Source organism: Typopeltis vanoorti, chromosome 1, assembly GCF_054136105.1.
Source record: "Typopeltis vanoorti isolate ZY-2024b chromosome 1, IOZ_Tvanoo_1.0, whole genome shotgun sequence".
Lineage (NCBI taxonomy): Eukaryota > Metazoa > Arthropoda > Arachnida > Uropygi > Thelyphonidae > Typopeltis > Typopeltis vanoorti.
Window position 1 is genome coordinate 172,954,998 of NC_143549.1, and position 27,735 is coordinate 172,982,732.

General features: G+C 38.1%; 1 protein-coding gene across 1 annotated transcript in view; it reads left to right on the plus strand.

Moving 5' to 3' along the window:
* The window catches only part of Dhc93AB (Dynein heavy chain at 93AB), a 1,274,973-nt gene that overhangs the window by 944,842 nt on the left and 302,396 nt on the right, over positions 1–27,735 (plus strand). Inside the window, exons 43-44 of the mRNA XM_090403805.1 lie at positions 12,178–12,411; positions 22,570–22,830. Of these exons, the coding sequence (XP_090259931.1) occupies positions 12,178–12,411; positions 22,570–22,830 (495 nt within the window). The remainder of the gene's footprint in view (positions 1–12,177; positions 12,412–22,569; positions 22,831–27,735) is intronic.

Sequence of the window (27,735 nt, forward strand, 5' to 3'; positions counted from 1 at the left end):
GAGCATAAAAATGGAGGAAATCAGCGAGCTCATGAGTAGTACAAAGCATAGAAAAGAAGAGTAATCAACAAGGTAAGAAGCAGAATCAGTTGATGAGAGGAAACTAGCTAAGTAACCAAAAGGAATATGAGTTTTTTTTTTTTCCACTACCTGGAAAGTGAAAAAAAAAGATTTATTATAAATGTAAATTATTAAAATAATATTAATAGATGCTGATGACAAAAGCAGAAGGAAAAGGTGAGTAGTTACTCAGTGATCACACTGGAAGGGTATATTATCTTGGTGGAGATATTGCAATAACAGATGTAACAGAGACTGATTTGAGAATCTCATCTCATCTTTCTTTTACCCTCTTCCACCTTGCAGTGTCGAGGGTTTATTAATCATCGGACCTCCAACCGTTCACAGGATCAGGTGGTCAGCCCTATGCCCCGGTGTATCCTATGTCCTGTAGTGTTGAGTTCTTAAGGCCGGTTTGCCTGCTTTGTGGGATGAAAAACCCCAGGATAAACTGGGGAAAAAACCCTACTGTCCATGCCCAAGACTGGCTAACTTGGCTATGGCTGAGGAAGATCCCTGAGCTCCTCACGTCACTGATGGGAATCGAACCTAGGACACTCCTTCCCCAGGCATATGGTTGCAAAGCGCACAGCCACCAGGCTAACCGCACTGACTGATTTGAGAATAGAGGTAAATATTGGAGATGCTTGGGATATGACAAAATCTCAGTATGGATATTGCCTTGGGATTGGAGGGATATGTAGCGTCCCTTACCAAGCTCTTTTACTGAAATCTCTCTGTCAATGGGCCAAGGGAACAGAAATATGGCCAAAAAGTGTCATTACATAAAGAAGGCCTTGAGATGGAAATAGAAACTTATTCTCCTTATTCCAGATGCCTCTGCATTAAAATATATAAATATGCATAAATGTACATAGATTAATATGTATGTTTTTCTTTAGATTCAAAACTATCATTGAAACTTATAGTGATACTATTAAAATTTAAAATTTGGGAAACTATATTCAGCATTTTTTATAATTTTTAACTCTCGCACTAATTGCCCTGAAAATTGCTGTATACACACATACATATATACTTGCATCCACTCTAATAGTTCTAGTTTCCTGACTTTGCACTTGATTACATACTGAATTACCCTTTTTTCTTGTAAGTACTTTTGTCCCTAGGACTTACATTTACTCTCTTACTCATATTTTCCAGTAAATATCATATAATCTTTCAGATTTTTTATAACTGCGAAAACAATTGGTTCTTTCATTTTTCCTTTTTTACATTCTAACAGCATCACTAACATCCTTAATCTCTTTACCTGGAAAATACATTCTGTCACACTTATTTATCAAATATCCTTTTATCATAAAATTGGTGAACAGTATTCTATTATTCTTACTCTCCCTCTTTTGCTCTTTTATGCTTTGCCTTGTCCTCCCTTGCACCTCTTATTTCTCTCTCTCTCTCTCTCTCTCTCTCTCCAAACATTTCTCCAGTCATTCAAGCTCATGACTCAACATAAGTGCTCTTCCTTTTATAACACTTCCAACATGCTTTATCACATTCCTACTTTACTTACAAAACTTTTTCACCATTTGTAAAAAATACAATTCTCACACACTGAATTTAAAAAAAATTCATGTTAAATTCATCTAACCACAATATCTTGGCTGCATTGTTCTGTTTTAGAGTAATAATCCATGAAATATATAGTAAAAACTTTGTGTCAGCAGACTTAGGTGTGTTTGCAGTTATTAGCTTTGTGTTTGATAGTTTCAAAATAAATAAGATATTTATTAAGCAGCTGATAGTAAAAAACTATCAGAAATAAACTACTGATAATAAAAGACTAAACAAGCCTCAACCACACATTCATAAAAACAAGAAAATACTACAGATAAACTTAATATTATTCATTATTTTTGAAAAATAATTAATCTTTTTGCCCTGTGATAATCTACTATGGCTAATTAGTATTGAGGTTATGGCTCCATTTATGAAACATTGTAAAGATTGGTCACCTAATTTTAAAGGAGGATGAGGATATATTACAGGGCATCAAAAGAAGAACACCTAAGATTATGTCACATCTCTAGAAAGATAGGTATAAAGAGAGACCGAGGAAATTCCATTGCAGAGTCTCATAGATAGGAGAGGTGATAGTTTCCATTGTATAAAGCATTATAAAGGTTTGGTCACCTAATTTGAAAGAGAATGAGGATATATATTAGAGAGGATCTAGAGAAGATCACCTAAGATTAAGTCACATCTCTAGAATGTTACTTATGAAGAACGACTGAGGGAATTCAGTTCCACTGGAGTTGGATGGATAGGAGACATGGTACAATTGCGACATGGATGAGGGTGGTCTGAAAAGTTCTCGGCATCAGCCATAGATGGCAACACTATTGGCAAGATTTTTTTTCTAAGCTGGTACATCTGTCCTAAGCATCTATGTGATACTCCAAGTCATTCTTCTATCCATTAGTTTGTTTTATGTCGGAAGCAAAAGTGTTGTCTGCATCCCTTGAAATGGATAAAATTGAGTATTATGCAGCTATAAGTTATTTGTAAAAGAAGGTTTAACGGCAAAAGAAATTCATTCGAAGTTCATAAAAGTTTATGGGTACTCTTCTCTTTCATTTTTGACAATTAAGAAATGGGCTGCTGAGTTTAAACATGGCCGTACCAGCCTTGAAGATGATCCATGTGAAGGACGTCCAAAAAGTGTAACAACACCAGAAATCATTGATCAAGTGCATGATATTATTATTATTATTATTATTATTGTTCCGGGAAACTCCAAGGAGTCGACAGACTCATCGAGGGAGGCCCTAACATCATGTCAAGAACAACTATTCAACATTCACACACACACAAGGTATGATAGATACCTTGCCTTGAACTCATTCACGGTCGTAGCACCCACAACAGACTCTGGAAGCTTATTCCACTCATTTACCACTCTCCAAGTAAAGAACCTAGCTCTAACACCCTTGTCAACCACGCTCTTGCCCTGCTTCCATGCATGTCCCCTAGTCCTCCCACCACTAGTCATATTATCAAAAATATCTTCTGGATCAATCTTATAAAAACCCTTCAGTAATTTGAATGTCTCAATCATATCACCCCTCCTTCGCCTATCGTCCAATTTCTGCAACCCACAAATCTTCAACCTATTCTCATAAGGTTCATTCCACAGACCTGCTATCATCTTGGTCACTCGTCTCTGGACCCTCTCCACTTCCTCCCCATCACAAAGAAACCCTGGTGCCCATAGCTGGGCACAGAAGTCCAGATGGGGTCTTATCAAGGCTCGATACAGAGGAACAACAACTTGTTCGTCTCTGCATGTTAAAGTATTTTTCAGAAGCCAAGTGATTTGGTGAGCTGTTTTAGTTACTTTTGCAATGTGCCCCCTAAACTTCAACTCCCTATCCACCAACACTCCCAAATCCCTGGCCTCATCAATCTCCTGGAGTATGATTCCACCAATGCGATATACTGCTGTTATTCTTTTCACCCCAAAGTGCATAACCTTACACTTTGCCACATTAAATTGACATCCATTTTTCCTAGCCCAGTCCTCCAAACTATCCAAATCATCCTATAAAATTTTGACATCTTGTGCACTCACAATTGCTCTACCCAACTTTGCATCATCAGCAAACAAGTGAACACTTCCTCTCAGATCCTTTCCAATATCATTGATGAACAAATTGAAAAGCAGTGGTCCAAGAACAGAGCCCTTTGGCACTCCACTAGTCACAAGACGTCTTTTAGACTCCACTCCTGAATAAACCACTCTTTGATATTTCTCCTTCAACCACCCTCTTATCCATCTCACCAATCCTATATCTATACCCATCTGCTCCAGTTTACTAATTAGGGTTCCATGTGGTATCCTATCAAAGGCCTTGGAAAGGTCCAGTAGTATCACTGTAAACCCATTACCCCTATCCAGTTCAGCCGTCACTGTGTTATAAAACGTGAGCATGTTACTGAGGCATGATCTACCCTTCACAAAACCATGTTGTCCCCCATACAATATCCCATTTTCATCTATCCAATCCTGTATTCTTTTCTTGACTAATTTCTCTAAGACCTTGACAATGATTCCTGATATGCTAATCGGTCGGTAATTTACAACAGCAGTCTTGGAACCACCTTTATGCAGTGGAACTATTTTCCCCTCTTTCCACCCGCTCGGGACTAACCCAGACCCGAGACTCAAATTAAACAATATGGTCAAGGGTACTGACAATTCTTTAGCTGCTTCTCGTACAACACGAGCTGGTATACCATCCAATCCCACAGATGTATTGACATTGAGGTTATGCAATAGACTACTCACCTCCACTTCATTAACCACAATTCCCGTATAATCTACTGGTTTATTCATTTCTGCAATGTCACCACCTGGATGATATACTTTTGCAAAGTGCTCACTCAGTAACTCAACTATCTGAACTGATTCAGTTACCTCCCTACCATCGGCATTCTTTAAAATCAATCTGGCATGAACATTTTTCCTTTTACTTGCTACATATCTAAAAAACTGTTTAGGATTCTCTTTAGCCTGCATGGCCAATGTTCTTTCGTAATCCTTTTTTCCTTTTCTTACCACACTCGTTACCCTTCTGGCCTGCGCTTTATACCATTCATGTGCCTGCCGGTCACCCTTCTCCTTAAATTCCCTCCATAGTTGTTTCTTTTTTTGCAACTCAAGCTTAATGGTGTTATTCATCCATTTAACCCCTACTTGATTTATTATTCGGACTCTAGGTATACAGTCAGCCATTGCTTCATGCAAGCACTTCTTAACTACCTCCCATGCACTATCAACTTCTAGTCCTTGCAGTTGTACATGCCATGGCACTGAACCAATCAAACTCCTAAGCTTGTCATGTCGGTCGGTCATCCAATACCATGATATGGTATTGGATGACCGACGAGTCAAAATGCATGAAATTGCTGAGACTATAGGCATTTCAAAAGAACGTGTAGGATCTGTTTTGCATGAAGAATTGTAAATGAAAAAGCTTTGTGCAATATGAGTGCCGTGCTTGCTCACAGCTGATCAAAAACACGCACGAAAATCTCTGAACAATGCTTGGAGCGTTTTAACAAGAATAAAACTGATTTTGTGCATTGATTTATTACTATGGATGAGACTTGGATTCACCATTACACACCAGAATCCCAACAGCTGTCAAAAAACAGTGGACAGAAGCTGGTTGTTCAGCTCCAAAGAAGATAAAGTCAGTTCCATCAGCAGGAAAGTTTTGGGATGCTAAAGGCATTTTGTTTATTAATTATGTTGAAAAGGGTAAAACAATAACCGGGGAATATTATTCTGATCTTTTAACGAGGCTAGATGAAAAAATTCGTATGAAAAAAGCAAAGGTTGGTCGATTGGTAGAGCCTCTGCTACTAATGGCCTATGCAAAAAGTTAAGCAAGTTTGAGCGCAGTTAGTAGTTGGAAGGGGTTGGAAGCGTGTTACCACACTCTCCCTCGATGAGTCTTTGGACTCCCTGGAGGCATCACATAATAATAATAATAATAATAAACCTGGTTTGCAGAAGAAAAAAACATCTTTCATCAGGACAATGCACCTGCCCACAAAGGTGTTTTAGCAATGAAAAAATTAAGGGATCCGCACTGTGAATTGTTGGAACATCCAACCTATTCCCCAGATTTGGCTCCCTCTAACTTCTATCTCTTCCCAAAACTAAAACTCTTCCTCACTGGTCAGCGTTTTTCTTCGAATCAAGACGTGATTGTAGCTATAAGAGGGGTATTTTGCAGATCTTACTGAGAACGGGATAATGGTGCTGGAGCATCGCTGGAATAAATGTATTAGTCTTAAGGGAGATTATGTTGAAAAATAAAAATAATTTTGAAATTATAAATTTGTTTTTTCATTGTTAGGCCGAGAACTTTTCAGACCACCCTTATAAGTTAGTAAGATGTGGCTACTAGATTAATGTGAAAAAGATTTTTCATAGGGTGCAGGGAGAAAAGGTATAGAACAAGAGTTCATCCTTAGAAGCTGTATAAGGAGGATGTGAACAGGGGAGTGCAGAGTAAGTCTTTTCATGGGGAGGAATTGGTGAATGGAACACATAGCTTAAGAGTTTAGTAGATGACCGAAACAGTGAATGAGTTTAAGGCATTGTTTAACGAGTTTTGTGTGAGACAGTAGGGATCTTCTGTTATAAACCTTTTGACTTTATGGTGGCCTAATAATAATAATAATAAATTAATGGGATCTGACTATAGACAGAGTTGTTTAGAGTTGAAATTGGCCATAAAAATGGCTTATCTTAAGAGTTGTATAGCCCAACTTTGTCAAAGCTTGGTCATTAATTGAACTTTATTATTATTATTATTGTTATTGTTATTATTATCCTAACACCATATGGAGTCACAGACTTATCCAGGAGGTTTCATTTGTCATACATACAGCTCATCATACCATGCCTTAAACACATTCACCACGCTTTCAAACAATGCATTCCAGGTCTATGAAAGTTGATAAGTGGGCCTATAACAGCCCTTTTATCAACTTGTATGTCTCTATCATATAACCCCCTCTTCCTCCTATCCACTAGACTCTGCAAATGGCATTGTCTTATCCTTTCTTCATATTCAATATTCCAGAGATTAGAAACTATTTTGGTCAATTGCCTCTGGATCCTCTCCAACATCTATTCATCCTTTTGATAACCCAGTGACCAAATCTGGGCATAGTAGCCAATATGTGACCCATCAGAGGCCTTATACACACAACCAGAATATCTTTACTTCTGCAAGTCATTCACCTTCCCATCATTGTCAGAATTCATTATATTATCATCATAATTTTGATAACATGTCCTCTAAATTTTAGATCCTTATCCACCATTATCCCAAGATCTCTTATTTTGTACGCCTCCAACAATATATTCCCACAAAGTGTAAATTCTACATCCAATCTTTGTTTTCTAAATTTTAAAACCTTATATTTTGCAACATTGAACTGGCATCCCCATTCTCGAGCCTATTCACTCAGTTTATTCAAGTCTTCTTATATGGCCACAACATCTGCTCTACCCCTCATAGTTCATCCCAAATTTGCATCATCTGCAAATAACTGCACCCCCATTCAAATCTCCACCCAATATCATTTACATACAGGTTAAACAGCAATGGCCCTAAAAGCAATGACCCTAAACAGCAATGACATTCCTCTTCTGGGATATTGCTCCCCCCATACACAACCTTGCTGATACCTATCAGATAGCCAATCCCCAATCCAATGTACTAGTCTAATATCCAACTACATTTGCTCTAGTTTGACTATCAACTTATCATGCAGCAATTTATCAAAAGCCTTAGAAAAATCGAAGTATGTTACTGTGTATCCATCTCCCACATCCAATTCTGCTGTTACCTTATTGTAATAAGTAAGTAGATTACTAAAACATGACCTCCTTTTAGCAAATCCATGCTGTCCATCAAAGAAAATACCATTGTTGTCAACCCAATTCTCTATCCTGATTTCTTACTAACTTTTCCAACACTTGGACCACAAAACCTGACACACAGACTGGATTATAATTTGATGCTTGAATTATATATCATAACAAAGGCAAATCTCATAGAAATGTTATATTCATTATTTTGTCCTTGAATTCTTTTAACTATTCCATTTATAAGTAGAGAACACATAGTTGTGTGACTCTTCTGTTATACTGTATATCCTGTCACATGTGGAGAAAGATAGGGAACATATGTATTTGGCCTGATTGGCCTTGTTAACATCACCATTGTAACATAGCAGATAAAGATGATAAGTGATGCATGCAACTCTGAAGATCATATCGCTCATTTCATTAGTATTTTTATGGTGTATACACACACACACACACAATATGATATAAGACTCACTTTTTGTTGTGAATTGCCATCTGACATCCATGACACACTGTTTGTAGTCTGGGAACTTGTATCTCATTTTAGCTTCCCTGTTATCTTGTTAGTGTTATCCTTAACATTTTGTCTTCTAAGAAGGTCCAGCTAGTTATAAAAAATAAGTCCCTAATAAAGTGGTCATTTAATCTATTTGTTAATTAAAGATAGGAAGAAATTATATACCTGGTTTAATCCTTTATCCAAGTGTAAGCAAGACAAAGTTTGTGCCTGAAATATAATCACGACTGGGGAAACTCGTACATAGAAGCTAATAACTTCACATCACTTGCCTTAGTATCGCATAAAGCAAAGCACATATTCTTATGGATATGTATAATTATTATTATTATTATTCAGGCCTCCATGGAGTCAAAAGACTCATTGTGGGAGGTCCTTCCTAAGAACATAAAGTCTGTCAAGACTCATCGAGGGGAGGTCCCCCTAAGAAACACAAAGTCTATCATACTACTCCTTAAACTCATTGACCATTCTCGCCCTCACCACTCCATCAGGCAATGCATTCCACGGTTCAACCACCCTCCATGCAAAGAAACCATTCCTCATCCTCTTGCTCACAGTTTCCTTTCGTAACTTCGAGGGATGGCCTCTTCTCATCACTCCTTCCCGCTGTTCAACCAAGTGAAAGAACTCCCAAGTGTCAACCCTGTAACCACCTCTCAACAGTTTAAAAGTCTCAATCATATCACCTCTCCTTCTTCTATCCACCAAACTCTGCAGTTCACATTCCCTCAGCCAATCCTCATAACTAACATAGTACAGTCCTGAAACCATCTTTGTCATCCGTCTTTGTATCCTTTCCACAGTTAATTTATTCCCTTCAAATCCTGGGGACCAAATCTGAGAACAATAATCCAAGTGTGGTCTGATCAGAGACTTAGAGGGTTATCATCACAGCGGAATGATAACCCTCTTATCTCTGCAGGTCAGTGTCCTTCTCATAATTGCAGCAATCCTCTGTGTTACCTTCACCACCTTTGCAATATGTCCCCTAAACTTCAGGTTTCTATCAATCATCAACCCCAGATCTCTAGTCTCCCCTACTTCCTCCGGTATAACTCCTCCCATAGAGTATGCAGCATCCCCTCAATGTTTCCCAAACCTCAAGACCTTACATTTTGCTGCATTAAACTGAAATCCCCATTCATTTGCCCATCTATCTAGCTTATTCAAATCCTCTTGCACGGCTACCACATCTGCACTATTACTAATAATCCTTCCCAGCTTCGCATCATCTGCAAACAACTGAATATGCCTTTGCAATCCATTGGCAATGTCATTGATATAAAGGTTAAACAATAAAAGTCCTCACACCATACGCTCTTAAAATCATTTGTCTCACTTCCTTCCAAAGCCTCCACTCTTAGAGGACATAGGTCATCACTTATCATGGGCAGTACCCCACCACCATGCTTTCCCCTCCTATCCTGTCGAAAAATGCTGTACCCAGCAACTTCTATTCCTGTTATTACATCCCCCTTCTGTCAACCACGTCTCATTGATCCCAATAATTTTGGCCAGGCTGATGCTATCTGTGCCACCAATTCCTCTCCCTTATTCCGGATACTCCTGGCATTAGTATAAAGCATATAAATGCCATTGTTTCTATACCCAGCATTATCCCTTCTAGACTCCACTGGGCTCACTGTTACCTGACATCATCTCCCTTCTCGCAAGTATCCATTCCTACAAGAGGCCACCCCTGCTATCATCCTCCCTGGGACACAATCACTCATTCAGAACAGCAATCTCTCCAGATGCCTGCGTCCTTCCTCATTCAAATGTAAGCAGTCTCTCGCATACAATTCCTCTCTTTCCTCAAACGCACTCCAAGCATCCACATATACCAGTCCTTTCTTGTCACACATTCTCGCTATTATGCCATTCAATATCACCGCTCTTCTGCTCAGCTCATCGTTATCATACCTAGGCAACACGCACACTATTTTTCCTCTCTCTGTCTTCTTCCGTACAGCCTCGAGCAAAAATCTCATATCTCTAACTGCCCGACTTACATTACCATTCAAGTCATTCGTTCCTACCATCACAATCATCTCATCCACCCTTTCATCTCTCTTAATTGCCATAGCCACCCTTTCTATTGTTCCTCCTGGCAAACACTCCTCATGCATCCTATCTTGAACACCACGGATCATTGAGTCGCCATACATTATACCTCTTACCATTCCCTCTCTCCTATTGTTTCCATTCTCTCCTCTTCTTTCATTCCCATAGGTCTCTCTCATTCCCTCTCCTCTACTGCTATTCTCTCTCTTCTAGCATTCCCATACCTCTCTCTCATTCCATCTCTCCTACTGTTTCCAATCTCTCCTCTTCTAGCACCTCCATATCTCTCTCTCTCTCATTCCGTCTCTCCTACTGTTTCCATCCTCTCGTCTGCTAGCATTCCCATACCTCTCTCTCATTCCCTCTCTTCTACTGTTTCCATTCTCTCCTCTTCTAACACCCCCATACCTCTCATTCATACTCCCAAAATTCTCTCTCTCTCCCCTAATCTGAATCGCCTTACATTTATCTCTTCCATTCTCCTAATCTTATCTTTCATACTTCTGCTCTCATTCACAAGACATTCCACCTCCTCTTTCAGGTCATCTATCTCCCTGTGCAGGTCAGTCACTCTTAATCTAAATTCACTCTCCCATACAAAACCATCTCCTAAACTTTCACAGTCACTCACACCTTCCACACTATCAACTATTATTTTTTCATTCATATATATATTTTTTTCATTCTCTCCTATCATGCTATGCATTATGGGAAGGGTCACTATCCAGACCAGTTTCGACCTTTATTGAGGTCTCATCAGTGGAAGCTAGACCTAGACATGATACAAAAGTTGAAGTAATGCCAAAATCATATTTTCATATACTAGTAGCCAAAAGGTGTCACACCTTACTATTAAAAGACTCTGGATTAGAGGTAGTTGTTGGAAGTTTTTTTTACTTGGTTATACTATAAATTAAAGATTCCAAGAAATGATATACTGGGTTTAATCCTTTATCCAAGTGTATGCAAAACAAATTCTTCATCTGTAATATAATCAGAACTGGGGCAACTCATACAGAGAAACTAATGACTTCACATCGCTTCCCTTAGAATCCCATAATGCAAAGCACACATCCTTATGGGTATATATAATGCTATGCATTATGGGAATGCCCCAGTCCAGATTATATTTCAGGCACAAACTTTATTTTGATTACACTTGGATTCATTCATTCATATCTTATGGTGATTCAACGGCCATGAGCCCCTTTTACAGGGAGGTACGGCACCACCTTTATCCCCCCCCGTATTTTTATCCAGGCTCAGGATAAAAATACGGGGGGACTGGCATAGTTGACAATTCAGACCTATGGCTGGAGGGATTGTCTTAAGTATTCCTGACTGTATCTGTATGTGTTCACGGGGACAGTTTGCCTGCTTGTGGGATGAAAACCCTCAGATAAACTGGGGGAAAAACCCTACTGTCCACGCCCAAGACCGACTAACTTGGCTATGGCTGAGGAAGATACTTAAACTCTTCATGTCATCGATGGGAATTGAACCTAGGACACTCCTTCCCCAGGCATATGGTTGTGAAGTGCATAGCCACTAGGCTAACTGTGCAGACTACACTTGGATAACGGATTAAACCAAGTATATAATTTCTTGGAATCTTTAATTTATAGTTTAAACAAGTGGGGAAAACTTCCAACAACTACCTCTAATCCAGATTGTTTTAATAATGAGGTGTGACACCTTTTGGCTACTCGTATATGAAAATAAGACTTCTGCATTACTTCAACCTTAGTATCACCTGAAGTGGGAGGGTTGGAAGAAATTGACTGTGAAACCCTTGGAGGGTAATGAATGGCATTGCTGTAGGCAATGAGGTTCTAACTGAGGCTTGGCTATTGCTATTACCCTCTTGTCATGATAAGAGCTTTAATAGCTCAATAACACCTTACCCTCTACACTGTCCTCTACAGATAATGGGGAAGATGAAAAGCATTCTTGCTTCGCCCTTTTAAGCCAGTCCTTATAAGGACTTAGTATCACCTCTTTCTTGGTATCTTTAATTTATAGTGTAACCAAGTGAAAGAACTTCCAATGTTTGTTAATGTTATTTTTATTGTAAGATTTATTTTCTTGTGATCAGGAAAGTATTTTTTTCTTTTTTAAGAAAGAATTCAAAGAATCAGCAGTGAAGTTTATGTCCTGGGTTCATCTGTCAGTTGTCGAAGTCAGTGAATTATATCATTCTGATGAAAGTTGCTATAATTATGCTACTTCAAGGTGTTTCGTTGAATATGTCAAGACCTACAAGTCATTGCTAAAGAAAGAATTTTCTTTGTTACAAACTAAAATTCAACAACATGAAAAATGCCTTTTGAAACTTCTTACAACAAGTTCTCAGGTATTATGCTTAAATATTTGTAATTATTTTATTATTATTAATCTATTCTATCAGATATGTATCCCAAATTTTAAACTATTATTCTTCATAAAATACATTCATTTTATATGAAAATGTAAGTTTCTGTGGTTTAACAATTCTGTGGAAAGCTTCCAGTATTGAGATGACATGTTTACAGGTAAATAACAAGTTTAATAAAAGTAAAAACTCAGGGGTGCTAACAAACATTATATACAAAAAAGACTAGAAACAATTAATTACACATATTAGATGTTATCAGAACTTCGCAATTGGTACATATACAAGTAAGTATCCAGAATAAATTTAAAAAATGTTAAATTCGTTGCTGTATGCTTGCTGGGGAACTTGCTGCTGAAAATGCTGACATTGTAGCTAAGATAGTCTCCTCTTGGACAAAGCATTACATTTGGAGGTAAATGAAGAAGATGTAGAGGAATTAGTTGAAGAACACTCAAAATATCTGACAACAGAAGATCTTGAAGAGTTTAAAAAGCAACTGAATCAGGAAAGAGACATGGAAGATAAAGAGTGCTCATCAGAGGAGGAGGACAGCAATAAAAAGGAAAGAATGCCAACAGGTGACATTAAAAAAATGCTGCACTACCAGGAAGAGTTTCAGTCTTTAGCTATAAAGTGGCATCCCAACAAAGCTGAAATGAACAGACTTTGTGCCTTGGTTGAAGACAAGTGTCTGAATCACTTTAAAAACATTCCGAAAAAAAGATAAGTTCAATCAACTTTGGACAGATTTTTGACTTCTCCTTTAGCAAAGAGACAGAGGCCAGCTACTGAAGAAGAGGAGATTTACCTTGAATAAACTTTGAAATTTTGGAAGAAGAATAGAAAAAACGTTGTGTACATATTTTCAGTTTAATAAAGTGTATGTAATAGTGTAAAGATTGTCAGTTGTTCATTCTACTTTCCATTCTCCTTCATATAATTGGGTAGCTGTTCATCTCAGCCTTTGGTGAGTTTTTGCCCTTTTATAGTGTGCTTTTTACTATTTTACACAACTTATCTTTAAATAGTAGGCAGCATCCATAGAAACCTATGTGTAATTACGTTTCGGCTAACAAATGTGATTCCGGAACGAATTATCTTCGTTAGCCGAGGTATCACTGTATACTCAGAGGTAATCTTTAAAAAGGCATTAGAAGAATGACCAGAGGGAATCACAATAAATGGAAAGATTGTTAACAACCTATGATATGCAGATGACACCATGCTAATTACAGATAACATCAATGATCTCCAAAAACTCATTGACAGAGTATACATAGAAAGCCAAAGAATGGGAATAAATATAAACATCAATAAGATGAAATACATGGTTATCAGCAAACATCCAACCTCCTCAATGAAACTGACACTCAATGGGAAAAATATCGATCAAGTGTCAAGGTATCTTGGTTGCTAGCTTAATGAAAGGTGGGATCCTAAAATAAATATAAAGACAAGGATTGAAGTTGTACGGCAGTCCTTCATGAAAATGAGAACATTAGTCTACAATAAAAATCTAAACATAGAAGTCAGATGCCGAATGCTGAAATGTTACGTCTGTTCCATTCTGCTCTATGAAGTTGAAACACTATGGAGTTAAAACATGGACATTGAAAGCAACAACCATCAATAAAATTGAAGCCTTTGAGATGTGGCTATATTGAAGAATGCTAAAGATAGCATGGACAGACAAAATTACCAATGAAGATGTCTTAAAATCCATTGGCAAAGCCAAAAATCTCATGCGAACAATCAAGAAATGAAAAACATCATATTTTGGCCACATCATGAGAAACGGCAAATACTAACTTTTACGGCAAATACAAACTATTTTGGTAGGAAGAACTGATGGCAAAGGAACTAGAGGAAGAAAAAGAATATCTTGGTTTGACAACATCAGGATGTGGACAGCAAAGAGCAGCATACAACTGCTCAGATTAATGCAAGAACGCAGTTTGTTGGCCAAGATAGTCACTGACATTTGATAGACGATAGCACCATAAGAAGAAGAAGAAATTGGTTGTTTGAGGTTGATAGAATTATAAAATGCAATGGGTATAGTATTTTCAGAGAGAGGACAGATGGAACAGGAAGTTGCAATGGAATTTGTTAATGATAGCAGAAGAAGTGAATTACTAAATAACTTAAGGAATTCACAATGTATACTGGAATATAAATTAAAATAAACTTTAATATATACTTCCTATATTTCGGCAACGTCACATTGACACCTTCATGGGAACATAAGATTAAGCACATAGGCACTAAAACAGCAAATGAGGTCGAAGTGAGGAAACTACTGTTTTTCCTAAAGTCCTGATGGTATCCCCTAGCAGGCTATATTATGTATTCTTGGCCGTTGGGTTGAAGTTCTCAAGATGTATGTCTCCCAAATTTGGGGCAGTCTCATGCATCCAAATTTGTTGAGGTTTGGCATGTTTCTTAGGGCTGAGACTAATTCTATGAATAGTGTTTCAAATTTATACCTGCTGCAGTGTATTACTGTAGCTTTCTTCCACTGTATTCTGTGGTGTGTATCCAGAGCATGATCTGTAAGCCCCAAGTGGCTGTACTGGTGAAATTGGATGTAGTACTTGTGTTCCGAAATTCTGATATTTGCTGTCCTGCCTGTTTGGCCAAAGTAGGACAGCTTACAGCTGCAAGAGACCTAGTATACACCAGGTAGCTCTAGGGGAAGTGGTTGGTCTTGGTTTATTCAGGATTTTGGTAATTTTTTCTGAGATGCCCCGGATGTAGGGAATGGTGATGGATTTAGAGTAATCTTTTTTGTGAAGGAGGGGAGGGGGCTGTGGTTTACTGGTTTTAGTATTTTTTAGATTTTTTGGAGGTTGTAGCCATTGGCTGAGAAAGTGTTAAGGATGCAATTTAGTTCAGTGGTTAGGGCATTGTCATTTGAACAGATTAGTTTAGCCCTGTTGTATAGTGTCTTAATAACTAAATATTGTTGTGAGGGGGGGGGAATTGTTGGTGGATGTACCTGCCTGTATGGGTGAGTTGTCTATAAACTGAGAAAACCAAGGTTCCATCAGGCTGGCGGGTGACTAGTGTGTCTAGGAAAGGGAGGATGTTGTTTGAATTTCCTCTTTTTACAGGATGAACATGATTCTGGGGTGTTGGTTGTTTAAATGCATTAAGAAGGAGAGGAGTGTATCAGAGCCATGTGGCCAAATAGTGAACACATCATCAACATAGCGAAGCCATATGGTAGGTTTTTGCAGAGCGGAGTTTAAGGCTTTCTCTTCAAAAGTCTCCATAAAGAAGTTGGCCAAAGGTTGGGAGAGTGGTGAACCCATGGCTGTTCCCTCTATCTGTTTGTAGAATTTTCCCTTCCAAATGAAATAGCCTGAGTTCATTGTGAACTGGAATAAGGCTGAGATATCGGGGGAAAATTTGGCTTGGATGAGCTCTAAGGTTTCCTTGAGTGGGACATTTGTGAATAAAGAGGAGACGTCAGAACTGACCATTATGTCAGTATGTTGGAGTATAAGGTTTTCTACACTGGCTTTGATGTGAGATAAGTTTTTTATGTGTGATGGTGTGTTGCCAGTATAGTGTGTGCGAGTGCTTTAGCTAAATGTTTGGCTAATTTACGTGGGGGGGGATCAATGCAATCCACTATGGGACATAATAGCACACTTTGTTTATGTATTTTTGGGAGCCCATATATACGGGGATGGGGTCTAGAATTGAAAGGTTTTAATTTGTTAGTAACTTCCACAGGCCAAGAAGTGACCTTCTTAAAGCGCCTATGGCTTACACCCATGATTGAAAAAGGAACAGAGAGCATAAATGTGGAAGCAGAATTCAGCCTGAACTGATGGTGCAATAATGGGAATGATTGATGGAATGCAAAAATTGAAAAATAAAAATGATTAAGATGAGAAATGAGATGAGGCATGTACAAAATGAAATGAAAATGGCCAAACAGGCAGGATAGTGAATATCAGAATTTCGGAATACAAAGGACTACATCTGATTTCACCAGTACAGCCACTCGGGACTTACAGATCATGCTCTGGATATATGCCACAGAATACGGTGGAAGAAAGCCACAGTAATAGATCACAGCAAGTATAAATTTGAAAGACTATTCATAGAATCAGTCTCAGCCCTAAGAAACATGCCAAACCTCAACAAATCTGGATGCATGAGATGCCCCAAATTTGGGAGACGTACATCTTGAGAACTTCATCCCAACGGCCAAGAATACCTAATATAGCCTGCTAGGGGGCACCATCAGGAGTTTAGGAAAAATGGTAGTTTTCTCACTTCGACTTTGACCTCATTTGCTATTTTAGTGTCTTAATCTTATGTTCACATGACGATGGCAATGTGACTTTACCGAAATATAGGAAGTATATATTAAAGTTTATTTTAATTTATATTCCAGTATACGTTGTGAATTCCTTAAGTTATTTAGGAATCCCATGTATAACCAACGCATAAGCCTTTCTATGAGAATCAGAAGAAGTGAAGTGAAAAAAAAGAAAGGAAAGCAGTAGGAGAACAGGGATGTACAAAGGAAAGTGCACTTCAGTTCTTTGTGTGAGATGGAGACCAACAGGATGTAGTATATAGTCAGTTGCTACTTCTGCAGTCCGAGGGGTGGGGTTACCAGGGATGTGAATGGAATGCATTGGCAAATTAGCTCAGTGACTACAGTGGAGTAATTATTCACCTATGAGGACAGAGCTTACAAGGAGTAAGAGTCACAGGAAAGTGAGTAAATGGAATTTATACAGTTGCTAAGTAATACAAGGGGAGGCGAAGAATGCAAGATGTAAAGCAAAAGGCAGTCATGGGTGTAAGACTGAGAACAAGGATGTTCTCAGTCTTACATTCATGATTGAAAAAGGAACAGAGAGCATAAACATGGAAGCAGAATTCAGCCTGAACTGATGGTGCAATAATGGAAATGATTGATGGAATGCAAAAATTAAAAAATAAAAATGATTAAGATGAAAAATGAGATGAGGCATGTACAAAATGAAATTAAATGTATGATAGATACAAATCAAAGAATACAATGAAAGATAGTTTAGAAAAAGAAATAGCAAATAATTCAAGAAATTGCATCATGTGGAGATTCTATTATATAAGGTATGGCAGATGAGTGGGTGCACAAGGTTTGATTTCCAGGAGGGAGGATGAACAAGGTGGCTGAGACACTGGATATGTGAAGTAACTGCAGTGGAGTTAGCAGTTGTGGATAGAATGAATGATTGGATTGGGCATAAGGAGAATGTGGAGATATATATATCTAGATATTATTGAGTAGAGTGAAAAACAACAATGTGGTAGCAAGAGTAGTTTGTATGTTGCCCAAGTATTGTCATGATGAGTTGTAACAGAGAGCAAAGATCTTGAATGTAATTAATGTTAGCAGAAATGCGTGAAGAGAAAGAAGTGTGGTTTGTGAATATGTGGCATGAGATTAAGGAATGAATGGAACTGTATAAGAGTGATGGACTGCATCTGAATGGTTTTGGAGTCATCTGGAAAGGCTGCTACTGGAGGGAATTTTTTTAATCAGTGATGCAAACAAGGTATCAGTGGAAGTTGGAGATGATGTAAATTGTCAAAAGAGTGGAATAGATGACACTATTGAGAACAGGAATGCAAGTTTCACAGAGAAACTGGGTTAACCAGGTGACACAGTGTAAGGAGAGTGGATTCTGAGAACAGAAATGAATGTATGTATGGGGGATGGTCAATGTAGCAATGGAACAGTCTGAAATACATAGGGAGGAGTTGAGCCCCTGATGGGGGGAGGTACCATATACAGCAGGACAAAGGATAAGAGTCAGCAGACAGCAGCATGTGTGGAGAAGTCACAGATGAGGGAAAGCACTGGTAGGACTGGTTATACACCAATAAATGAATACTTCTTCTTATTTATGATTCTAAGTGGTATCATTAACAAGGGAGATGAAATTGTTTGCTGAAGGAGCTTATTTACCTGAAAGATTTAGATACAAGCAGCAAAAAGTGGCAGGTGGCTTTAAAACTGTATGATATGACATGCAGGTTGATAGACTGAGATATTTAGTTGAGTGTTGCTACAGATCAGGGAATGTGGAGGGTGCACACAAAGAAATGTATAGGTAACTAGGCTTAGTAAACAAGAAAAGGGTGATCATTATGGGTTGATTTTATCATCATCATCGTCATCAAATTCCTGACATGTACCCTCAAGGGGTGTATAGGATATGATAGTACTATATGAAAAATTTACATCATTACTAACTTCCTATCTACAATTTTCCTCCAAATCAGTCTGTTACTTGTCATGACTCCAACATTATCAGATCTTATATTTCTATCATCTAAGGCACTTTGTACCGTATCATTCCACCTATATCTTGGTCTTCCTCTTGGTCGTTTTCCTTCCAACCTGGCAGAGAACACTTATTTTGCTAATCTTTCCTCTCCCATTCTGTTTAAGTGACCATACCACCTGAGATTAGCTCTGCTAACTCATTCCTGGATGCTGACAATATCGTTCTTACCTAATATCCTCATTTTAATATGATATTGCCATTGATGCCACCATCTGTTCATGCCTCTAATCTTTCTCAGGACTTTCATATCTGCGGTAGTCTTTGGTCAAAGTGTTTTACTTCTTACCCAGCTCTCAGATCCATAAGTTAAAACTGGTTTGAACACTGTCTTGTATACAGCTAATTTAGTGTTCTGACTAATTTCTCTTTTATTCCATATGAATTTATTCATTTGACTTCCTACCATACCAGCTTTGTTGATTCTGTTGTGTATTTTCATATTTAATTTACTCTCTTCAGTAAAAATCGTGCCTAAGTAGCTGAAATATTTTACTTGTTCCATAGGTTCCCCGTTCACAACACAGTTGACATTTTCAACGATTCTACCTATTTTCATTGTCTTTGTCTTTTTATTACTGACATTCATACCATATCTATTACAATAGTTATTCAATTTAAAAAATTATTTTAATCCTTTATCCAAGTGTAAGCAAACAAAGTTTGTGCCTGAAAATATATGGACTGGGGTAAGGTAGTGCAACTCCGAGCAGAGGTGGACCAAGCTCTCATCACTCCTTGTCTCAGTATCTCCCATAATGCAAAGCACATCTCTTCGAACATCTTTCTCTAAATCCAGAGTAATTCAATAAAAAGGTGGTACACCTGTTGGCAACTCCTATAGGTAAATATGACCTCTCCTATTGCTTTTGCCTCAGTATCTCCACGTAGTGGCGATACTGAGGCAGAAGCAATAGGAGAGGTCAGGTAGTGGCCCTTCCATTAATGCATAGCAGTATACATGTCCGCAAGGAGATGTGCTTTGCATTATGCATCCTGCAAATGAAAATCGATATTAGGACAATGTATTTAGTTAGATACATTGTCCAAACAATGCATTTAGTTGTGTTTTATCCGATATTAAAATATTTGTTTTCTTTGCATATATGCAGTAGGGGAAAAGTGTTTTTCATTATGCAGGGTATTTTCATTCTACTGGTCTCTAATTATACTGTTGCAAAATATAGTACATCAACTGTAAAGGTCTTTGTACTGTATTTAGTAATCTAATAAAACTACTTGTTTTACTGGATCATTAAATCTTGCATCTGCTGTTTTATGTCTGGTATGGTTGGGATGATTTACACCATATAGGGACATTTTCATTCTAATCTTCAGAACGAATAGACATGGTGAATAAAAATTCTCTTCTCGAATGAAAATGAATCCTTCTGTGAACTAGGGGCGCTCTTGTTTTAGCCTTTTATGATAAAGTTACAAGAGCATTAGATGAGGGAAAGGCATATACTGCCATTTTCTTAGACTTGGCAAAGGCATTTGACAGGGTGCCACATGATAAGCTGATATTTAAGTTGCAGCACATGAGTCTGAATGTCAGATTGGTCAACTGGATTCAGGATTGATTTTCCGATAGGTATCAGAGAGTTGTGTATAGTGGGGCAGTTTCAAGAAAGCAGAGGGTTACGAGTGGGGTCCCACAGGGCTTAGTACTGGGACCTATATTGTTTAACCTTTATATCAATGACATTGTCAGTGGATTGCAAGGGTATATTCAGTTGTTTGCAGCTGATGCGAAGCTGGGAAGGATTATTAGTAATAGTGCAGATGCGGCAGCCCTGCAAGAGGATTTGAATAAGCTAGATAGATGGGCAAATGAATGGGGGTTTCAGTTTAATGCAGCAAAATATAAGGTCTCCTCCAACAGAGTATGCAGAATCCCATCGGATTCTGCATACTCTGTTGGAGGAGTGTTCTGGAGGAGGTAGGGGAGATAAGAGATCTGGGGGTTCATGATTGACAGAAACTTGAAATTCAAGACACATATTGCAAAGGTGGTGAAGGTAACACAGAGAATTGCTGCAATAATGAGAAGGACACTGACCTGCAGAGATAAAACAGTTATCATTCCGTTGTATAAGACCCTGATCAGACCACACTTGAACTATTGTTCTCAGATTTGGTCCCCAGGATTTGAAGGAGATAAATTAACTGTGGAAAGGGTACAAAGGCAGATAACAAAGATGGTTTCAGGACTGTACAATGATAGTTATGAGGATCGGCTGAGGGAATGTGGACTGCAGAGTTTGATGATATGATTGAGACTTGTAACTGTTGAGAGGTGGTTACAGGGTTGACACTGGGGAGTTCTTTCGCTTGGTTGAACAGCGGGAAGTAGTAATGACGAGGCAATCCCTGGAAGTTACGAAACGAAACTTTGAGCAAGAGGATGAGGAGTGGTTTCTTTGCATAGAGGGTGGTTGAACCATGGAATGCATTGCCTGATGGAGTGAGAGGAAGAACGGTCAATGAGTTCAAGGAGTGGTATGATAGACTTTGTGTTTCTTTGGGTGGGGACCTCCCCTCGATGAGTCTTGATGGACTTTGTGTTTTTTAGGAAGGGCCTCCCACGATGAGTCTTTTGACTCCATGGAGGCCTGAGTAATAATAATAATAATAATAAAAATAATAATATAGGAAAAGAACTGCATGTGTTAATCTTCATCAAAATGCTATCATATACACGATATTTATTATTGATAAAATAGAAGGGATGCTGCCAAAAAGAAAAAGAAAAAAAAAACTTATGTAATGAAAATAGACTTCACGAACAGGTGGATAATTCCAGGGAGAATGGAAATTATTTATGTGTATATCGCTATGTGAAAAGTATATACTGATCATCAATGAATAAAATTAAAAATGCTTAGAAAAGAGCAAAATATAGATAAAATGCTTTTAATTCAAGTGTTATGTGGCATAGCTGCTGATGCAGTGTCAGCAGGTCAAGTGGCAACATTTATACATGCCACAAGGTCTGTCCATTAGGATTCTTCTTGATCCAATGCAAACGTGTTAAGAGTGTGAGATTAAGAACTGCTGTTAGTCACCTGTTAGTTTCTGCTCTTTAATTTCATTAGTTTGTGATAAAATAAAAACCTTTGAACAGCTTTTCCTCACCTTTTTTCCCCAAAGGCTACAACTATTAGCCAACTCCCAATTACTCAAGTAATACAGCAATAGATTCCTATTTTTCCTTTAAATACTCTTACCCACATATCAACCCCACTGCTGTGCTCTGGATTTTGCATCCTTCTGTGTGTGTGTGTGTGTGTTTACATATAATCAGCAATATAGTAAAAATATAAAATATTGGTAATTATTGAAATAAAATAATATTTTATTTATTATAAGAATTGTAAAACATTACTGAGAATTTTCAGCATGTTGTTGTAGTGAAGAGAAATGGAAGCGGCTGTCTTGAAAAATATCAGTGATGAACTGAATTCAGAAAGAGTATATTGTGGATGAGAAATTAATTCTAGAGATGATTTTATTACCAGATAGTTTATTTAGTGCACCGATGTTGAATGAATTTAAAAAGGGATATAATAGACCAACACAGTGAGAGATAAAATGGCCCTGCCATGTCCTATAAAGTTTTTTTAAAGATTTATTTATCTTCAGTTGTTGTCCAGGATTTGTTTCTCACCTTTTTTTTTTTTTTTTATTATTATTCTTTTCAGATATCAGGTATAAAACTTTTACAAAATCATATTAAATATTTCATTCCACTAACTAATTAATTTTTTTGGTGCAGGTTGATGACTTAAAAGAAAAATTGTCTCTTCAAGAAGAAGAACTTAATCAGAAGACTGAAGATGTTGATCAGCTTGTAGAAATGGTTGGCCAAGAAACTGAAAAGGTAAAAGCCGAAAAAGAAATACTTGAAGAGGAACAAAGTAAAGTTGCTATAATACAAGAACAGTATAATGAAGAAAAAAAATCTTATGAAGAAGCAATGGTAAGAGCTCAGCCTTCATTACGTGCTGCAGAGGAGGCTTTAGGAAACTTGAACAAGGTAGATAAATTCTAAATTTGCTGAATCATTGATACTGCTGTATAGTACTGCTTCTAATTTATATGATGAAAGACTCATAATTAAGACTTTTCATCAAATAAAGATTCAACAGACATTACAAATGTTTAAATAATACTATTTTTTCTGTGGGAAAAAGAATGAAGGAACATCAGTATTATATCGAACACATGAAATCTCAAAAGTCTGGTCTGGCACAACATAGTATTGACACTAAACACAATATCCAATGGGATAAAGCTTGTCTCCTCCATAGATGCAAGTTTAAATATGAACATCTTTTCAAATAAAGTTGCGAAGCCCTTTTACATCGGCCAAATTTGAATCGAAATGATTGTCTCTCTCTCCCAAATGTTTGGGAGATTCTTATCTTATGAAACCATCAAAGAAATAGTTTTTAAGAATTATTTAATAATATTTAATATTATTTTATAGCACATGGCAACAATTTTTAATTAGGAATCCACCAACTGTTCTGTACTTTGTATTCCATTCCTTTTAACCATTTGTTCTACACTGATAATGTACTGTTAATTTCAGTATGAAATATTTGTACCTTTATTTCATTAAAGTTAATCACTGTGGTTATCGTATTAAGTTATTATTTATAGTTATGCCAATGCGGGTACCTTTAAAGATTAGAACCATTATACAAATCTTGAAATAATAGTAGGAGTGTAAACTTATATTTCTATACATGCCACATTTTTCAGTATTATAAGTTTTCGTCTATTTTGCCTTATGAAGATCCTTGCCAAGCAAAGGCTACCACCTGTAATGAGCAAAAATAAACAGGTCCTGTTATTAAGATGAAAAGCCAAACGGCTATTTTTTCTGGCGAAGTTAATTAAATTAAAGGGATAAAAATCCCTTATTATTTTCCAACCAGTATGCGAAACTTTAAGATAGAAAACAACTATGATCTAAGAGTTTCATGTCGAAGAACTATCGGCGAATCCAAGCATAAGTGACCACTTGGTAGTACCACACCAAGGCAACTCGAAGCAAAGGTGGAGAAAGATCCCTCACTATCATTGATATTTTCTTATAATGTAAAAACACAGCTCCTAGGAGATGTAATACTGTCATTACATTATGAGGGGAGGTCACTACCCAGACCAATTTCAACCTTTTTTGAGGTCTCATCAGTGAGTAGGTTGACCTGGATGATATCAAAGTTTAAGACTTGGATAATATTAAAATTTTTTCTGGTGAAGTTAATTAAATTAAGGGGATAAAAATCCCTTATTATTTTCCAGCCAGTATGCGAAACTTTAAGATTGAAAACTACGATCTAAGAGTTTCATGCCAAAGAACTATCGGCGAATCCAGTTCCAAGTCCAGTTGCTGTTTTTTCCCGAGATTGAGAGCCTGAAGATCCTGTGTGAGCCCTGCTGCATGATACCTGCAAGTCAACTTGGTAAGACTCCTATCTTGTTATTTTCCTTGTTTTTTTTCGCTGGTATTTTTGATCTTGCCTGGTGCCTGTCTGTCAGTCTTCCGCCTGTTGTTAGGAGATTTCTGCAGATGGGGAACGCTTGTCGTTTCTCTTTTTTCCTGGAAGGCCCACTGGTTCCTTCCTTTTTTTTGGGAAATTATAACAAGGATATTCTTAACTTTCTGATATGACTTCCTTCTTACCTAGAGTGAAACCCTCGGTTTCAAGGTAAAATCTAACATTGAAAAGCGGACGTTTGCAAAAGCTTTAATAGATACTGTAGGGATAAATAATATATTCGGATTTACCCCATACAGGGGAAGGAGGGTCCAGGTAATTGTAAACAACGAAGCAACGAGAGAAAAACTCTCTTTAGAAGTTCAATGCGAAGGACAAAAATATCTCCCTACTATAATAGGAAGTATGTTAAAAACGATCAGAATAGACAGGTTCCCAGTAGAATATTTAGAAAGCAGGGATGCTCTAATTAAGAATCTTTTTCCAAATGGGGAACAGTTAAAGAAGTTAGAATAATGCAGGACAGTGACTTCCCAGAATGAAAGTCGGGGGTGATATATGTCTCCATGCAGATGAAAACACCCATTCCCAACTTCGTCTTTATCGGTTCAGCCAGGGTAATGATCAATCACCCTGGTGTCAAGAAGCAATGCTTCAGATGTGGATCCTTCGCACATATGGGGGCAGACTGCCCCAAAGGCAAATGCCAAAACTGCTTGACAGCAGGATACAGTCTGGATCAATGCGATCAATCATGTTTAAAATGCTGGGACACAAAACACAAAGTAAATGCATGCCTGCAAAGAACACATGCGGAAAGAATAGGAGGTAATATAACCCCTGTCTCTGCAATACCTACAGGAAACCCTGTGATGGCATAGCAAGAAACAGCTCCACCCATACAGCCACAACCTGACACGATGTTGACAGCAGATCCTAAAGTGTTGAAACAAACCACACCAAGAAAAACAGAAAAGAAGAAGCTCTCCATAAAGGTAGAATCCCCTACTAGTAAAACCAAAACAGAAGAAAAAATGGAAACAATCAGTGCCGCAAAACGCACGAGAGACTCAGACATGGAAGAAAATAAAAGGACCAGCAGCCCAAATCCAGCAGAAACTAATAGTGAAACCTCAACACCAGCAGAGGCAAATCTAACAACAATGGAGGAACCAGGAGAACTGGAATCCGAGATCTCTAATGAAGACGATTCTGACGACGATATGAAATTCTAGGATGGCAACATGGAAGATAGCGATAAAACCGTCTCCCCAGACTTCAGGGAGTTTTTTTTTTTTGTAAAAGAGACGCAACCCCCCCCCCAACCTCTAAAATGAACCAAAGTTTAAAAATTGCAACATTAAACATAAGCAGTCTGCACAATCCTCAGGTGCAAAGCGCTGCCTGGAGATTGATGCTAATGCATAATATCAACATTTTATTCTTACAAGAAACCCACTTTTACAAACACTGGGACGTGGAGAACTTTTTGAGAGGCTACTTGGTCACCAGTTACTGGTGTTTCGGGGAAACTCACTCGCGAGGGGTGGGATGTCCAGAAAGACGCTATGGGACGTCTATTGTCCGTGGACTGAAAGTATGGTGGCTGTAACACCCGGTTTGTGGCTATCTATGCCCCGAATAGGCCCCACCAACGAAACAGTTTCTTTTCAAACTGGAAAACTATTTTATAGGTGCGCAACATTTAATCGTGGCGGGCGACTGGAACTGTATAGAAGATGCACGATATGACAAAATAGGTGGAAACGCTAATAACGGAACTGGTGGGTTTGCAGCACTAAAATGTTGCTGCCAAACCTTCGACCTTGTTGAAATCTGGAGATGGCAGAATCCACTAAAAGTCGGAACAACGTGGTGCCATGGTCAGATATCAACAAGGCTCGACAGTTTCTATGTATCCCAGGTTTTAGAACCACATGTTCTTGGGGCACGTCATATCGCTGTGAGAGGTTTGCTAACAGACCACAAAATGGTCTTATTAAAAATAAGGATACCAGAAATAATAGAAACAGCCAGAGGTCCTTGGAGGCTCCCTCCCAATTTCCCCAGTTTTTTTAGCGATAAGCTACAGAACCTCTGTAACGAATAACCAGTTCCTATTAAAAAGGGGGTAAGACAGGGCTGCCCACTAAGCCCTCTCCTCTTCTCACTCGTGTTAGAACTCCTCATAAGAAAAATAGATAACTCCCCTACAGTTAGAGGAATACTGTTACCCCTAGTCTCCAGGCAGAGCAAAATTGTAGCATATGCCAATAATGTAGAGGTGACGCTCACAGACTCTGAGTCCATCTACATTTATTTCGGCATTTTGCAAAAATTCAGCAAGGCCAGTGGTCTTCGTGTTAATACTTCAAAGACAAAAATTAAAATTTTTGGAAATTTCCATAGAAATAACCTTCCCTGTGGTTTAGTCCTGCAAACTCAGCCCCTAACAGTACTAGGCGTCCCATTCATGGCGAGCCTGGTACTACCTGTTAAGAAATTGCGGGAAGAGTGTCAAAAGAAACTAAAACCATTTAAACCCAATTATTTCTCCTTCTACGGAAGAACAGCAATAATCCCCATGCTAATGCATATAATAAATATAACTAATATAAAAAAAAACAAGAGAATCAACTTCACAAAATACTAATAGATTTTTTTTGGAACGGAAGAAAGCATGAGGTTAAAAAAGAATATCTAAAACTCAAAACCAATCAAGGGGGTTTCTCACTTCCGAAATTATTCTATACAAACACTCTCAAAACCATAGGGAAGGCCTTAAAATCTAACTATATTTCAGGATCCCTAATTAAATACTTTCTAGGGCATTTTCTCCCCTACTTCGGGACCACGGGACATGCTGATCCCAGCGCAGAGGTTGTGCAAGAATGGTATTATCCATTATGCCAACAGCTTAAAAAATTTAAAACCGAAGGGATGGAAATCCTAAAATTAAAGCCACAAGCAAGATATTGGGAGTTCTTTCAACTTTCCAGATGTGATATGCCAAATATAGAAACTAACATGGAAACGCTATTTCAAAATATCAGAAATAGCTGGGGACAGCCATTTCACCAGGATCTGGCATGGCAAATAGCCTGTGGTCAGCTACCGGTGAAACTGGTTATGTCCCGATACAATTCAAGACCGTGTGACTCCTTCTGCGACGTCTGCCAGAGCTTTGAAATGGTGGGATATTTCTTTTACTTGTGGCTCCCCCTGACATGTCTGGCAGAGATTAAGTGCAGTACTGGGAATTCAGCCGCTTACACTAGAGGAGGTCTTGTAATTTTTTTTGTAAGTTTGTAAATTCTTGTAAGTTTCCCCCACTAGTCAAGAAAATTCAGAAATTTACAATTTTTCTCATCAACGTAATCAAGTTTCACATCTGGAAAGTGCGGAAAAAGTCCCAAATCAGCGATGAAAAC